The sequence below is a fragment of the Chiloscyllium punctatum genome, chromosome 27, assembly GCF_047496795.1.
Source record: "Chiloscyllium punctatum isolate Juve2018m chromosome 27, sChiPun1.3, whole genome shotgun sequence".
Lineage (NCBI taxonomy): Eukaryota > Metazoa > Chordata > Chondrichthyes > Orectolobiformes > Hemiscylliidae > Chiloscyllium > Chiloscyllium punctatum.
The window spans coordinates 24,735,646-24,753,464 of record NC_092765.1 but is presented as its reverse complement, the minus strand read 5'-3'; the positions used below and the strand labels follow the sequence as shown (position 1 = coordinate 24,753,464).

Sequence of the window (17,819 nt, the reverse complement as noted above, 5' to 3'; positions counted from 1 at the left end):
TACCTATTTTTGCGTCACTCCATCTTACGTCATCACGCCGAAACCATCATTGATTACGTAATGGTCCGACCCGAACGGGCATGCGCATCTCCAGCTGTCGTTGGAGGGTGGATGCAGTATTGTTTGTGATCGTCTCTATCGGTGGCTGAGCAAGTATGGATTTTTCGTGTAGACCGGTTTTTTTAAGTTTAATCGTTTAACTCACAGCTTCGCAGTAGACGTCGTCGTTGCTACTATTATAAATAGAGATATATTGAGGCGTTACTGGAGCATTAAAGGGCCGGCACCTCTTTGGGTGGAGCATGCGCACTGGGAAATGTAGTTTTCTGGAAGCTGTGTCTTCAGCTCCAGGGAAGAAGTGAAATTTCTGCAGGACTACAAATCCCGAGAGCACTGTAAGGCCGAGCCTTTCGCTTCTCAGGCTTGTCTCAGTCTAAAAATTTGTGATGGCTTTACATCCTCCTCCAAAAATAACCATGTTTTAAAGACATGGTTATTTCCTATCGTGTCCGGAAGGTCGTGGTAAAATAAAGCAAAGAACCGCGAATGATGATAATCTGAAACAAAATAGAAATTGCTGGAAAAACTCGGCCGTTTGCTTTCTCTGCGCAGATACTGTCAGAACGGCTGAGTTTGTCCAGCGATTTCTGTTTTTGTTTAAGAAGCTGTACGTAGTTGCTTAAGGAAATGTTATGCCTCTCGCTGACATTCATGACTTAGGCAAATTTCAGCCTCTAATGATACTATACTTAAGAATATTTATTCTATATTGGAAGGAGCTAGAATGGATTTATTTTCGGTGTAGTAGGTAGATTTTAAAGTATGCTGACATACCAGAACTGATTTTTTTTTTAATGAAGAAGTCAGAAGAAATAAGAACTGACAGAATCATAGAGTCACAGAAATATACAGCACAGAAACAGACCCTTCAGTCCAACTTGCCTATGCTGATCAGATATCCCAATCTAATCTAGACCCATATCCCTTCAAACCCTTCCTATTCATATACCTATCCAGGCGCCTTTTAAAAGTTGCAGCTTTCGTACCAGCTTTCACCACTTCCTCTGTCATCCTCATTCCATTCACACACCACTCTCTGCGTGAAAATGTTGCCCCTTGGGTCTCTTTTATATCATTTCCCCTTTCATCCTAAACTTATGCCCTCTAGTTCTGGACTCCCCCACCCCAGTAAAAAGACCTTGTCTATTTACCCTATCCATGCCCCTCATGATTTTATAAACCTCTATAAGGTCACCCCTCAGCCACCAAAGCTCCAGGGAAAACAGCGCCAGCTTATTCAGCCTCTACTTATAGCTCAAATCCTGGCAAATCCTTGTGAATCTTTTTTGAATCTTTCAAGTTTCACAGCATTCTCCTGATAGAAAGGAGACTAGAATTGCATTTTGCAAAAGTGGCTGAACCAGCATCCTGTACAGCTTCAATATGACCTCCCAACTCCTATACTCAGTACTCTGACCAATAAAGGAAAGCACACCAAATGCCGCCTTCACTGCCCTATCTATCTGTGACTCTACTTTCAAGGAGCTATGAACTTGCACTCCAAGATATAAGCCATTTGACCCCTTGAGCCTGATATTCAATACATGGCTTCTCATGTTCATTTTCCTGTCCTTTCCTTAACTCTTGATTTCCTACTCATCAAGAATATTTATCCTAGCCTTTGAACTTTGTAGACTTAGGGGATAGTTTGAGAATTAGGGCCAGACTGTTCGGGAGAGATGTTAGGAAGTACTTCTATACACAGGGGTAGATGTTCAGAGCTCTTCCACAAACAGCAGTAGATGCTGGATCAGTTGTTGATTTTAAATCTGAGCTAGATACATTTCAGGTAAACAAGTGTATAATGTCCCGTAATACAAAGGCAAGTATTTGGAGATAGGCCACAGATCAGTCATGCTATCATTAAATGGTAGCATGACAGGCTCAAGGAGCTGAAGGGCTATTGCTATGTTCTCAAATGTACACGATGACTCTGGTCCACAGCTGTCTGCAGCAAAGTGTTCCAAAAGCCCTTCACTCCTGATGAAGGGCTTTTGCCCGAAACATCAATTTTTTCTGCTTCTCAGGTGCTGCCTGACCTGCTGTGATTTTCCAGCACCACTCTAATCTTGTTACAAAGTTTGTCAACCTTCTGTTGTGAAGAAGTTCCTCCTCAACTCAGTCTTAAATTGGTGCCCCTTAATTCTGAGACTATGTACACTGATCCGAGACTCTCTCATGAGGGGAAACATCCTGTCAGTATTTATCCTGTCAAGCTTTTTAAGAATCTTGTGTGTCTCAAAGATCACCTGTCATTCTTTGAAATTCCAAACAGTAATATCGAACTATTGAACAATGCCTATATTAAATCATTGAAACTACTTATTTTTATTATCAGCTCAACTAGTTCATCTCATGTTGAATTGAGCATATTGCATGATCATTCTATCTTATGTTTTCACAAACCCTGCATTCTGGCACTTTGTCCCTGTCCTCAGTCTGTGAGCTGAGCTTATGGTCTCATATTTACTGTGTTATGACCTGCCTACTCCTCCAATAACCCATCTGTTACAGAAATTGTCATTCTGGTACTTCATTCTATACTTTAATAAATTATTATCATCTAGAGCTCTGCTCATATCACCCATGTCCTTGCTTAAAAGTTTGATTTACATATTTAATGCCTTCATTGTATAGCTTCCTTAATTCCTGCAACTTCCTTTGCAATCCCTGGAGTCCTTCCTTTTATTCCTTCCATTTGTGCATATTGTCTGAACCCTACCATTGATACATGTATCTTCACTATTTGGGCTCCAGGCCTTGGAATTATAGAGTTGCACAGCATGGAAACAGAAGCTTCGGTCCAACTCCTCCAGATATCCAAATTAATCTAGTTGCATTTGCTAGCATTTGGCCCATCTCCCTCTAAACCCTTCCTATTCTTATATCCATCCAGATGCCTCTTAAATGTTGTTGTTGTCTCAGCCTCCACCATTTCCTCTGGCAACTCGTTCCATACATACACCATGCTATGTATGAAAATGTTGCTCCTTAGGTCCCTTTTAAGTCTTCTCCTCTTACCTTAAACCCATACCCTCTAGTTTTGGACTCCCCCACTCCAGGGGAAAACACCTTGGCTATTCACCTTATGCATGCCCCTCATGATTTTATAGACCTTTAAAAGGTCACCCCTCAGCCTGCGATGCTCCAGGGAAAATAGCCCCAGCTTATTCAGCTGTAGCTCAAGCCCTCCAACTCTGTCAACATTCTTGTTAATCTTTTTTGAACCCTTTTAAATGTCACAATATCCTTCCTATAGCATGTGCACTAAAATTGCATGTAGTATTCCAAAAGTGGCCTAACCAATGTCCTGTACAGCTGCAACATGACCTCCCAAATCCTGTAATCAATACACTGACTAATAGGCAAGCATACCAAACACTTTCTTCACTATCCTATTTACGTGAAACTCCTCTTTCAAGGAATTATGAACTTGCACTCTAAGGTCTCTTTGTTCAGCAACACTCCCCATGACCTTAGCATTAAGTGTATAAGTCCTGTCCTGATTCACTTTTCCAAAATGCATCACCTTGCATTTATCTATATTAAACTCCATCTGCAATTAAACTCTATCTACTGCTCCTTGGCCCATTGCCCATCTGGGGATGTGTAGGTTAGGGGCATTAGTCAGGGAAAATGTAAAATAATGGGGTAAGGGTGCGGGTCTGGGTGGGATACTCTTCAGAGGGTTGGTGTTTCATTGAGAGCACTTCCCTACACCAGCCTCTCAGGTAGCACATTCCATATGTCTTACCACCTTCTGGGGGACAAAGCCTTTCCTCAGATCTTCTCTTAAACCATTTGCTCCTCATCTTAAACTTCTGCCCTCTGGTCATGTACATGTCTGCTGTGGGTAAGAGGTTCTTTTGATCTACTCTGTCTATGCCTCCTATCATTTTGTATAATTCAATCAGATCTCCCCTCGCCCTCCTCTTCTCCGAGGAAAAGAAACCTAGTCTATCAAATCTCTCCTCATAACTGAGACTTCTCACCCCAGGCAATATCCTGATGAATCTCATTTGCACCTTCTCCAGTGGAATCAAATCCTTTCAACAGTGTGGGTTTTACTAGTTTTTGTACAGGAATATCTAAAATCCTTACTTCTCCGCAGCCCCTATAATGTCACTGTTATGAGAATATACTGTTAAATATTCTGGGGTTCAAAGAGGATGGCCTCAATTTCTGCACAATCAGTTCTAGCTGTCTTCTGTAAATGAACAAAACTATGTCTCTTTTTACTTCATCTTCAGCCACTTCTAGCCACTTCTAGCCACTTGCAGAATTTGATGTACATTTCAGTTTCTTCACTGAACTAATTAATGTATGGCAAAGATATAGATTGTGGTACAGATCCACCGTATGACATGTTAGCATATCTTGTAATCCATTTTGTGACCCATACCACAAAGTTATCCTAAATTCCATATGAGCTAATTTTGGTGCTAACCTGTCCTAGTGGTACTACAATAAATTCTTTCTGGAAGCCCTCTAGTTGTATCTCTAACCATTCTGGTGACCTCTTAAAAATGTCTAATTTGGTACAATATGGTTTACTATCAGATTAACGGAAATTTGTTCTTTTTTCTTAAGTCCAATTATTCTCCCCACCAGCTTTTCTTCAAACTTGCAATCAACTCCATTAGTTTCCTTTTCTGTCTGTGAAAATGGGCACAAAGTATTCCTTTGAGTCTGAATTTTATTTTTGTCCGCATTCCCCCTTTCCACTTTCCAGTACCTTTTTTTTAATGCTGTTCGCTTGAATGAGGCTTTGTTTCTTTTCACATTGCTTTTTATGCCTCCTACATTTCTTTTTGTATGTATTGTTGCTTATTTTGTAGCTCTCCTAGTCTGCTGTATTTTTGCTTTACATTCCAATTTTGTGGGACTTGTGTTTAGCTTCATGTTCTCTCTCTCTCTCCTTATTTGTTGACCATGGTTGAGTAACTATCCAAGTCAGGTGTTTGCACCAAGGATGTAAACTGGTTTTGTATCATAGTGAATATTATTCAGCATTTATCTTTAGGTTTACCTATGAGCAATTTGGCCCAATTTGCTATGATCTTCCCTCAATTCAAAACCTTGCTTTGTGATTCTGTTCTCAAAAACACAAAAGTCAGGAAGTTATGCTAAATCTATTTAAAATAGTTCATTCCCAGCTGATAAAATGTCTTTAATTTTGGACACCACACCATAGAATCATAACGATTTAGGCAGTATACTAAACAGCTTGACCTGGAATGCTCCATGATTTGATAATTATAGTTGATCTATGCGACTGTAAATTGTTCCACATTGGACAACAAAGGATAAGAGATTTTAAAGATTCAAAATTAGTAAGGATTTTGATAGTGGAAATAGAGAATGTGTGTCCAGTGGTGGAAAGGTTAATGAACAGATTGCACAAATTTGGAAGTAGTCAAGAGAACCAGAGGCGACGTAAGGAAAATTGTTTTTACATAATAAGGGGTTGGAATTTGAATGGAACAGCTATTAATGAAGAGAAAGAAATCAGCGATATAGGGAAAGAGTGGAGGAATGAGGCTAACTGAATTATTCTTCAAAAGATCAAATGTTGACTGAAGCAACTGAATGCGTTGAACAATTCTGGTTTTGTAATATTTATCAGTTTGAATATAGATATGTGTTTAGTTGGAAAAGAAAAACTAGATGTAACAAAACTTTTTTCTGCGCTTGCAGGATGTCTGGATTTCTAGATAACATCAGATGTCCAGAATGTGAATGTATTGACTGGAGTGAAAAACGAAATGCCATTGCATCAATGGCTGCTGGTGTGTTGGTATGTATCCCTGCATTATTGCTCTGTAAGAAATAATTATAGATTTGATGTTTCGGAATAGATTAGGTGCAAGATTTGTCCCTGATGAAGGAGCACTAATAAGTTGATGTTGTAACTAAGCTCTAGAGCATCTTGTTCTCACCATAATCCTTATAATACTACCTGTTGCACTATTTTGCTCTCTTTCACAATTAAATAGTATCCTCATCACTTGAATATGCGTTGATATGTTGATTCAGGAATTGATTATTATAGTTGATCTATGCAACTGATTCAGCATTAAAGTAGTAAGTATAGTAATAGGAAAGTGCACACTGTTTATGGGTTGGTTCAGTCAAGTGGATCAGCTGCTAGTTGAAGTCTACTCACTTCTGTGCAACACCAATCATTTTTTTCTTCCCCTCTCCCTCCACTCTTCAAAATTTCATAATTTTTTTTATCCTGAAGATATTAATACCTTGCATTTGGCAATTGCATAGATAGCGGTTACTACTTTACTCGAACTAATATTCAGAAGTAAGTCTTGGCATATGTTTGACTAGAGGATAATTGTAGTTAAGCCCAGATCCCATTCTTACCCAACGTTGTATGTATGTTTTTTTTAATTCATTCACTGGATGTGAATGAAGTCAATGTTTATTGCCTACCCTTAATTGGAGCAGGAGGTGTTGACTGCCACCTTGCAATGTAAGAGTACCTGCAGTACTGTTAGGAAGAATGGTCCAAGATTTTGACCCAGTGGCAATAAAGGAATACAATATTGTTCCAAATCAGAATGGTGTATGACTTGGAGGGGAACCTGCAGGTGGATCTGATGCCTTCAAATTGGGAGAGTTTATGGCTTTGGAAAGTGCTGTCAAAGGTTGCTTATAATATGATCAAGAACGAGTATCTAGTAACTTTATCACAACTGTAAGCTGAGGTAAATAAAAACATTGGTACTGCTGTCTTGCTTTTAGAACAACTAAATTTGAAGGAGAGGAGAGATTGAATCTTCTTTGTATGAATCTTCTTTGCCCTGTCTTAGTCCGTTAATTTCGTTTATAAGATATTTTATTTGTACACTGGAATATGGCTGTTGATTTGATGAAATCGAGTCATAAATTTTATTTATATGATTCAGTTATAGAATCTTGAAGTACTTTGTTTCTTTAGTTTTTCACAGGCTGGTGGGTTATCATTGATGCTGCTGTGAAGTACCCTGAAATGGACAAATTCAACCACTCCTACCACACCTGTGGTGTTATAGCAACACTTGCATTTCTCATGTAAGTAGAAGTGGGCTTTAGCTGTCTTGAAGATGATGCCAGTTCCCCATTACCACCATAGAGCCACCCCAATCTTTCTCGTAATTCTCATTTCTGCTATTTTCATTGAGTTTGATATGGTGAACCCTTAGGTCCTTGTTGTTCTCCAGTTTTGTGCAGTCAATTCCTGATAAGTATAATTGAATATTTACTTGCATTAAAAGTGCTATATATTGAAAGTTATTATTTATATTTGCATTTAATATTTCTAATAAGATGTGCCGCATCATAAGACCACAAGAGTCACGAACAGAAGTCAACCATTCAGCCCTACTTCAACTCTACTTTCATTTCTTATCCCCTTAACCCTTGACTCCCCTCTGATTAAAAAATTGAGTATCTCAGCCATGAATATGCTTATGGATCCATTCTCTACAGCCTTCTGCAGTAAAGAATTCCACAGATTGACTATCTTCTGAGAGGAAAAAAAATTGACAATATGCTTTAAGTATAAACTGTATATGGATCCAGAATTACTTAAGAATAGGTGATGCTCATTGGACTTAATATTTAAGAGCTTGGATTCTCTGATTAAGTTTGTGCCTGGGTGTCCTGGGAGAGGGAGCACACAGTGCCCATCAGTATTCTCTATGCCTTTTAGAGAGAGAGATAGGTAGGATAGGATGGGCAATACAGTGCTTTATTTCCCCCTCCAACTCAATTTTTATTTAGTGCCTTCCTGCTTCTTACTTTCCGCACCCCCAAAAAATATGATGATTTGCATTGCCCATGGTGGGCTGTGCTTGAAAGTGCTCAGTTGGCTACATGGGTGCTTTCACTGGTGGTGATTATTACTTTATTTAAAAATGCAAAAAGAAGTCACAGTAATTTTGATGATGGGAAGGTCACTCAGTTGTATGTGATAACCCTTCTGAGTAAGGGGGGACAAAAAGAACTTGGATAAGTGTTCTTGTGATGCAATGATTGTGTACCTACCTTGGAGCAAGCAGGAGTCCACTACTCCTGAAGTATTTAATAACAGCTCCGAACAGGTTGATTAGAAAATATCAAGAGCTTGTAGTCCAGTGGCAGTGTCTCTACCTCTATATCTAAGCCAGAAGATCTGTGTTCAAGTCCTATCCATCCCAGAGATGTGCTTTAACATCTGTGAACAGCTGGATTAAAAATGTTAGGGGCTTTTGTGGTGCAGTGGTAGTGTTCCTACCTCTGATCTAGGAAGCCTGGGTTCAAATCCAGCTTGCTTCAAAGGTGTGCCTTAACATCTCTGAGTAGGTTGATTAGGAAATATATCAAGCAGGTTTAAATTAGTTGCATAAACATGTGGAGGTAGTAAAAAAAAATGGGTGAGTTTGATGAAGTGTGGCCAACTGAAATAAACGTGAATTCGGTTTTTGAAGAGAAGTTTATGGCCGCTAATGTTTGGAGATATAAGTTCAAATCCCATCATGGCAATAGTGAAGTTTCAAATCAATTATTGTAAATAAAATCTTGGGTTAGGCTTTTTCTTGTGGCACTTTAGTAATGTGTTCCTACCTTTGAGCCAGGAGGACTGCCTGGGTTTGTGTGCCGCCTGCTTTACAGGTGTGTCGTAGCATCTTTGAACTCGTTGATTTAAAAGAAAATTTAAAACTTGATTTATGGGTGTTGTGGCACAGTGGTAGCATCCCTACCTCTGAGTCAGGAGACTCAAGATCAAGCCCCACCTGCTCCAACAGTGTGTAATAACAACTCTGAACAAGTTGATTAGAAAATATTTTTGAAAGAAGAGTTTGGTTTTTCACCACGAGTGGGTTGGCTTCCAGATAGGGTATGGATTCAGAAAGAAAATATAGAAACTGGTGTTTGATGCTCAATTATAGATTTACAATAAAACCTTTCTATATAAATGCGAGGTGCTGCATTTTGGGAAAGCAAAATCTCAGCAGGACTTTTACACTTAATGGTAAGGTCCTAGGGAGTGTTGCTGAACAAAGAGACCTTGGAGTGCAGGTTCATAGCTCCTTGAAAGTAGTCGCAGGTAGATAAGAGAGTGAAGAAGGCGTTTGGTATGCTTTCCTTTATTGGTCAGAGTATTGAGTACAGGAGTTGGGAGGTCATGTTGCGGCTGTACAGGACATTGGTTAGGCCACTGTTGGGATATTGCATGCAATTCCGGTCTCCTTCCTATCGGAAAGATGTTGTGAAACTTGAAAGGGTTCAGAAAAGATGTACAAGGATGTTGCCAGGGTTGGAGGATCTGAGGGAGAGGCTGAACAGGCTGGGGCTGTTTTCTCTGGAGGGTCAGAGGCTGAGGGGTGACCTTTATAGAGGCTTACAAAATTATGAGGGGCATTGGATAGGATAAATAGATAAAGTCTTTTCCCTGGGGTGGGGGAGTCCAGAACTAGAGGGCACAGGTTTAGGGTGAGAGGGGAAAGATATTAAAGAGACGTACGGGGCAACCTTTCCACGCAGAGGGTGGTACGTGTATGGAATGAGCTGCCAGAGGATGTGATGGAGGCTGGTACAATTGCAACATTTAAGGGGCATTTGGATGGGTATATGAATAGGAAGGGTTTGGAGGGATATGGGCAGATGGGACTAGATTTGGGTTGGGATATCTGGTCAGTATAGACAGGTTGGACCAAAGGGTCTGTTTCCATGCTGTACATCTCTATGACTCTAAATATCTAAAAGCCTTTTGTTATCTAATTCAATGTATGGATATTGGTCTGTTAGGTATTAGTAATTCTTGTGTTTATCAGTGTTTGTCAGTGTTTGTAGAGGCCTGCTTTCTCCTGATCCAACTGAATACAGTAGAATGTTAGTTGTAAATTTTGTATTTCAAATGCTTGTGCTAAGATGAGGTCTTTTTTTTAATTCAACTTTTCATGATTGTATAATTCCTTTTAACATATAAATTAAGTAAACTATATGTGTGCACAAGGGAACTTTGCTTTTTTCTAACCAAGTCTTGTGGATTTGACAAAATATTAAGATTAATATGTATAGAGAATAGAATAGATTCCCTACAATGTGGAAACAGACCCTTTGGCTCAGCAAGACCACACCAACCCTCCAGAGAATAACCCATCCGGATCCGTTCCCCTACCCTATTATCCTATATTTAGCCCTGACTGATGCATGTAACCGACACATCCCTGAACACTATGGGCATACCAAACTGAAAAAGGAAGAGGCAAAATCTAAAATCAAGTTGAACTTATTCTATTTGGATATTTAAGCATAGAGTTTGTTCCAACAACCAAAGATATTTAATTTAATGTGGTCAATTATGATATTCTGTGAAGAGCTCAGGAAAATGTAACCCCTTTAATAGGGTGTGACAGATTTCAAAAAGGATACTAGAACTTTTTAAATTTTTGAGTTCTCTATTACATAAATAATGGTTGGGATACAATAGAGCAGGATGTTTAGGAATTAATTTTTGTTTGAGCACAATTATTGTCATTTGCTAAGCTTTAGATTGCTTAATATTTGAAAAGATACAAACCCTGAGGAAAATTGAACATGGTAATAAATACAGAGGAACCGCGATTATCCGAATACCAATTATCTGAAAATCGGATTATCCAAAAGAGATCTCGGTCCTGATAGAAACATTACATCAAGGACATGTTTCCAACAGTGATTAAACAGGCACCGTCTCCAAATGACTGACCACCCGCCCTCGCCCTCGCCCTCTCCCCATTTTGCCTGGAGTTCTACACAGGGGTGTACCCTAACCCACCCCATCCCTGCTTCCCAAGAATAATCTCTCCACCATCGTCCTGTACAGGGAAAACGTGGAACCTGTCAAAAAGTTGTGTGTGTACTATTTCAGACTTACCCCACACAGGCAGCAGCAGTCTTGGTGTACAGTCTGGCTACCCTGGAGTGGGGGGAGGGAGGGCTCGTGTGCTTTGTGTTGGGGGACGGGGGTGGGGTTGGACTGGATTGGGGGGCAGTGCTGGATGGGAGTGGGGGGGGCGGGGTGTTGCACAATGTCTGCTGCTGCAGTCTCCTGAATGGGGAGCAGACTTTAAAACTCCGAGCATTTAATCGATTTTCTGAATAATCGATTATCCGAATGAAATAGTATCTGCCCATCTTGTTCGGATACTCAAGTTTTCACTGTATTGTCTACTTCAAAAATACTCTCATCCATTTCTGATAGCCCTTCCGGGCTAGTTGCATGTCCAAGTTTGTTCTTTTTGATAAGCATCTACATTTTGTAATGAATCTAACTCTTGATATTTCTATTGAAAGGAGTTGCTTTGTCCTGGAAATTGAATACATCATTCTAATTAATATACTGTAACCTCCACAATCACCTGATGAAGGAGCGGCACTCCGAAAGCTAGTGTGCTTCCAATTAAACCTGTTGGACTATAACCTGGTGTTGTGTGATTTTTAACTTTGTGCACCCCAGTCCAACACCAGCACCTCCAAATCATGACTACATTAGTCAAGCATGTGTTGTGCTTGCAATGTAATGTTGCAGAATTATACATGGTCTCTGAATTGCCTAATGGAATCAGCAGAATCAGCAGAAAATCGGACATAAGTTTTCAACCATATTCTGCGATAAAGCTTTTTTGAAATTGTTTGTTTCTTTCAGGATAAATGCTGTTTCAAATGGACAAGTTCGTGGTGATGGCTATAGCGAAGGTTGTATGGGCCAGACAGGTATTTCTTTATCATTCGAATCGATAATATGGTGTGATTTGTGCTATCTCTAAGGTGGTTCCCAGAAAGATTCTGTTCCTGATTTTTTTGTTACTTTGTTTTGATTTTCGTATTGTGGATTCTCTGTAATCAAGTTGAGCCTGAATCCTCTTAGTTTGATGGCTGCTTTAACAGAATCGATTTAGAAACAGAAAAATGAAGAAAATAAATATATTAAGTTAGTACATTGGTGAATTGTTACACCAATTTTTCTTTGCCCACAAATGTAACCCATGAGGATCGGGATATTCTTGTCCATCTTTCGTCAGATTTTCTGCTGTTGATTTGTATTGCCCATTGAAGGATATGATTTGTGCTCCTGCTCACCTCATGGCCAGCCAGATGTCTTTTATGTATTTATTTATGCAGTAGATTAGCAATAGGAAAACAATTCTGCTAATCAGCTTAGGAAATTTATTGCATCTATGATTTATTATTAAAAATAATCTGGCTGTCATTTTAATCATAGCAAAAATGTACTGCTATTGTAATATAACATTGTTGCAATAGATTATGTTATCAATATTTTTCTAATTCACATTGGTTCCAACTTGTTACTTAATAGAGAATCTTCTTTTTAATGCACATGAATTTGTAGCACACTTTTGGAAAGACTCCCGAGCATGTGTCCTGCAGTTGCAAATGTATATTTTGATCAAACATGAACAGTTTTCTATCCGTGCTTGTGTATTGTACTCCCTTAAGAGAATTGATATTTTTTTCAGGTGCTCGAATTTGGCTGTTCATTGGTTTTATGTTGGCATTTGGATCTCTCATTGCATCCATGTGGATCCTCTTTGGTGGTTATGTAGTGCCACGTAAGTGAATGCAAGTAATTCTTCTAATCTGCTTTTGTGAAACTCCAATGTAATCCCAAATGCTGAAACTCAAGTGATTAAGTATAATTTATTTCTGTTGTTAGGTCACTTCTTTGTTAGTGTCTCTGAAAGTCTAAAGAGAAAGTAACAGCGCAAAAAGGTTGATAGTAATATAATCATTGTGAATAGTGCTTAGTGAATTTCAGGCTTTCATGTAGGTTGCTATTTAACAATGGTTGAGATTTTGAAATGGAATTTCCATTGTTTTCGATATTCCCTGAATATTCAATATCAAATTTACTGAAGTAGGTTAGATAAAGGGGAAGCAATGGATGTAATCTATTTGAATTTTCAGAAGGCATTTAATAAGGTTCCACAAAGGCTACTTAATAAGATAAAAACTCTTGGTTTTGGAGGCAATATGTTAGCATGTATGGAGGACTTGATAAACTAATCAAAGACAGCACATTGGGATAAAGGTGATATTTTCGGGTAATCTGTGATTAATGGTGCCCCTCAGAGACCAGTATTGGTGCTACAATTATTCACAATATATAATAATGAGGAATTGAATGTACTATAACTAAGTTTGCAGATGACATAAAAATAGTAGGTAGCCAAATGATATGGATAACAGTCTGCCAAGGGATATAGACAAGGCGAAAGTGAGGACTGCAGATGCTGGTGATCAGAACCGAGAGTGTGGTGCTGGAAAAGCACAGCAGGTCAAGCAGTATCCGAGGAGTAGGAGAATTGACGTTTCGGGCATAAGCCCTTTATCAGGAATGAGGCTTGTGGTTTGGGGCTCAGAGATAAATGGGAGGGGGTGGAGTTTGGGGGAAGGTAGTTTAGAGAGCGATAGGTGGCTGAAGGTGAGGGAGAAGGTCATAGGTCAGAGGGGATGGACAGGTCCGGAAAGTTATGCCAAATTGGAGGTTTGGGATTGAGATAATGTTGGGTGGGAAATGAGGAAGCTGTTGAAATCCACGTTGATCCTGTGTGGTTGCAGGGTCCCAAGGTGGAATATGAGGCGTACCTCCTCCAGGTGTTGGGTGGTAACGGTTTGGCGGTGGAGGAGGCCCAGGACCTGCATGTCTTTAATGGATTAGGAGGGGAAGTTGAAGTGTTCAGCCATGGAGCGGTGAGGTTGATGGGTGCGGGTGTCCCAGAGATGTTCTCTAAAATGATTCGCAAGAAACGCAGCACAGGGGAGGGTATTAAAATCCCCCCTTCAGTTTTCAAGTGTTTTGCTGTAAAGTTATTCCGTACTTTTTAATCATATGAGAATTGCTATGTAAATGCAAGTTCTTTACTTTTATTGGACTATTAAACCTGAACTCTGGAATAAAACTGAATGTGTAGGCAATGAATATATGAATATGTGAGACTATGAGTAGACAACATGTCTTGTGGGCAAAACTGAGAGAGTATTGAAGATTATTAGTGTGATATAAATGTGCACTACTTTGTTTTTTTTTAAAAACATGTTTTCTTTCTAGAAAAGTCAGATGTTTACCCTGGTATAGCTGTCTTCTTTCAAAATGCATTTATCTTCTTTGGGTAAGCATATATGTTACAGTAATGTAAATTCTATGTGAGAGCTATTTCCAAAACCTTTTAGAAAATAAAGTGCACAGCAATTGAGAGCAACTGAAATTTAGAACCTTTTTTTAAATTGAAATTTCTCTTTCACGCAGAGGTCTGGTGTTCAAGTTTGGACGTACTGAGGATCTGTGGCAATAAGTATGTGGCACTGAGGTTCACTGACTACGTATTTTGTATTTTCTCACAACTTGCATCTTGCTGTATTTAGTGTAACTTTTACTGTTGAGTTTACATGTTGACGCTGTACCATTTTTCCATTTGGAGCTCATATTTGACTTTGATATGTTTTTGGTTATTTATGGGCATTGTTAGGATGAGTGGTATATAATTATGTAGAACAGATTAAAATGTTACCTAGCAATAGTTGAACTCAAAATGGAGGATAATAGTCTCCGTATAACATTGTGTTTTTTTTTAGAATGATTGGGATTTTCTGGACAAGGTGGGTTAGGAGTCACTGGTTTTATTGTTAATCTTCCAGTGAGGTCCTTATTCCATAATTTCCAGGAAACTAATTCGTACAGGGTATAGCAAACATGCTGTTCCATCAACCCTGGAAGAAGTGTAATACAAAGGTGGGCATTGTTTCACAAGGTGCTCAACTATTTCTGTCCGTGTGTTCTATGCTTCTCTGGCAAGTCCTACTATGATCATTGGTCACATATTCCTCATTCTTTGTAGTATTACTTGCTTTTTCATAGTCCCAGAAAGTATTCCATACTCTAATTCCCATACATGCCTAATTGTAAGGTTCATGATTCAGATATTTCTTGTCATGTAGGGAGTCAATCTCTCATGATAGAACAAGGAATAAAAGCTCTTGAAGATGTCATGTGACTGCTTGACTTGAACCGTAAGCAGCAATTAACACCTTTTGGAGATATTTTCTGACCTGATAATTGCTGGCTTGATTACACTGGCAAATGCAACAAAGACAACATGCTGCATTAACCTTTCCATGCTACATGGAAGGTAATCCAAGTGCATACTGTCAAATTCAAATCAAATGCAAGTATTGTACAGACAAAGCTTTCTTGAAAGCGGGAGCATCAACAATAATGCTCATGTCCAGCCGCCTCACTATTTGGCACAAATCCACCTTGTATTTCTGCTTTGTTTCAATGTGAATTATCAATCACTGATCATAGATATTAAATTTTTCCTCCCACTACATAATCTATCTTTTTAGTCTAGAAATTTAAAGTCCATTCTTTCCACATTTTTGGAGTGAGGAAGTAATAGCTGTTGTCTTCTATCATGGGTATTCGTCCACCTTGCCTTTTGTCTCCGACTCCATCCTCTAGAATAACCAGAAAATATCCAATCTGGCAGGCAGTGCAGCTACTATATCATTTTGAACATGATGAGTAGTTTGGGATTCTTATAACTATTAACATTTAGAACTTGCTGATCTCTGCATTTGGAAATTTGATCCAAGCAAAATGCCAAAAAAAAGGAAACTAGAAAAAAAATCAATTCTGCAGTACAGAAATCAAACTTCAAATAGTTGTACTTAACAGAAAGTCCTGAGTCAGTCTACATTAGTTGATATCAAACCCACTCTGCCTAGATTTACTTGGTCTTACGACTAGCATGAGTCTAAAAAATTTGTTTTTGCAGGGTTCTAAATTGGGACAGACCTGTTATGTTTTGGAGAGTTTGACGAGCACTTTAACCTAATTCAGAAATGCTCTGCCAAAATAGAATAGCATTAACCAGGTTATCCCACACAACATCTTCCTCAACTCCTGTGCTGGAAAGCAACTTTATATTATGAATATTGTTGCAGCAGAAGTTTCCAGGAAATTCCTAATAATTTTTTTAAATATAGAAGCTCCTGGATTTAAAACTAATGTTAGTTTGTATGGTGCTTCTACACAGCTTAAGATGTTCTGGGGGTTTTGAGCCAGGTAAATACCTTGCGTAGTTACTATCTCGGTACTTTACCTACTAAATAAGATCTGCATTGTTCAATCTCTTAAAACCCCTGTTTGCTAAAACAATGATGTATTGGTGAACACTGCAAGATTGCATTAAAGATTTTGGTGTTTGTAAGTTGGAGATTCCTGGCGAATGTCCCTCTAACTTTCCTGGTTTTCTTATGCTCTCCCTTTTCCAATATGAGAAGTCCAACTTGGTGGAATACATGACTTGTTATATTCTGAACAGAAAAAGTAAGTAGCAATAACTAACTTGGGTAGTTCAAAGAAAGATGACTCTTACCAGATTTGGAGAAAGCTGTGCTAATACAGTGGGGGAATATTGTCATGACCGTTTTAAGATTAAAATGAAGGTAATTATCAACATATTTCTAACATATTTAATACTGATGATAGAGAAGCTCCAGTGATCAGTGGTGGCATTCTTAGAATGTTAGTTTATGTGAAATCTTGAGATTCAGGAATTATGTTGGCAACCATGTCCACTACAAATCCTGTTGACCCCTCATATACAGACATACACAGGGTCTTTTAAGTTGTAGCTTATTAGTAATTGTTGTTTATATATTCTGCTATAGTTGTTGCATTCCTAAAAATAAAAAAGTAAAAAGGATTCCTATAAAGTGCCATAATAATAATTCTTTGGTATCTAACTTCATTTTGCACAGGCAAATAATGAAAAGTTGACTTTAGTGCAGATTTATCATTTATGAGCTTTCTTTTGCTTTGTTAAAGTTACCATGGGGCTCAATCATGTATTTTAATTACTTGCTATTTTGTGTAATCAATACTTTTTCATTTGTTTTAATTATGAAGTGTATGTGTAATCCATCAATTGCAAAATTACCAAGTATTAAAATCATAAATTTCAAAAATGGTGGAGCAATTACTGGATCTATTTATTATGGTACTTAGAACTCTCCATATTCCTTCTGATACAAGAAGCCATTGTTTGACATGCTGTGCCATGGAAGATAAACAATGAAATAATCAGCAAGAAGATTAACTATAAATCTCTGCATTGTTGACACTTTGACTCAGGCATCTGACCAAGACAATAATAAAGGTTGTCTCCTCATAAGGGTAAAAATGTTATTGTGGAAGTTACTCAGTGCTTACTTATATTTTTTTTTATTCAGGGCTTACTTATATTTGGTTAATTGGCAGTTCGGCCAATTTGCAGAGATTTGGCAACTGCTTTTCACAGATCTTGATTTGGAATACCGTATGGCCCAAAAGAGGGAAGAATTTTTATTTTGAGGAAAATTTATTGGACAGTTTGTAACAAAGATAGAAAAAGCAAGAAATACTCATCTGATTGCAGCTGTCAAACAAGAAAAACAGTTAACCTTTTAGGTGTGTGACTTTGTCAGAAGTGTTATGATGAAAGGCCACAGACTCCACAAAATACCTACAGTGTGGAAGCAGGCTATTCAATTTATTGAATCCACACAGACTCTCTAAAGAGTAGCCCTCCCAGACTCTGAACCATGTAACCCCGTGTTTCACTTGGTGAATCCATCTAATCTGCACATCTCTGGACACTATAGGTGATTTACCATGGCCAATCAACCTAATCTGTACATGTAACGACTGTGGGAGAAAACCGGAACACACACAGTAA

At 38.6% G+C, this 17,819-nt stretch overlaps 1 protein-coding gene across 1 annotated transcript; it reads left to right on the top strand.

The window, feature by feature from the left end:
- The first annotated feature begins 64 nt into the window (after positions 1–64).
- On the top strand, positions 65–17,070 carry tmem50a (transmembrane protein 50A). The gene is made up of 7 exons (XM_072548347.1): positions 65–153; positions 5,758–5,857; positions 7,013–7,125; positions 11,726–11,793; positions 12,558–12,650; positions 14,150–14,210; positions 14,348–17,070. The coding sequence occupies exons 2-7, from the start codon at positions 5,759–5,761 to the stop codon at positions 14,391–14,393; spliced, it is 480 nt and encodes a 159-aa protein (XP_072404448.1). The 5' UTR covers positions 65–153; position 5,758; the 3' UTR covers positions 14,394–17,070.
- The last annotated feature ends 749 nt before the right edge of the window (positions 17,071–17,819 follow it).

What these genes read in the sequence shown, in the direction of transcription:
- tmem50a (XM_072548347.1), top strand. Translation starts at nt 5,759, where the DNA reads ATGTCTGGATTTCTAGATAACATCAGATGTCCAGAATGTGAATGTATT. An exon ending in GCAACACTTGCATTTCTCAT is followed by an intron (nt 7,126 to 11,725) that starts GTAAGTAGAAGT and finishes TGTTTCTTTCAG; the next exon opens with GATAAATGCTGTTTCAAATG. An exon ending in AATGCATTTATCTTCTTTGG is followed by an intron (nt 14,211 to 14,347) that starts GTAAGCATATAT and finishes TCTTTCACGCAG; the next exon opens with AGGTCTGGTGTTCAAGTTTG.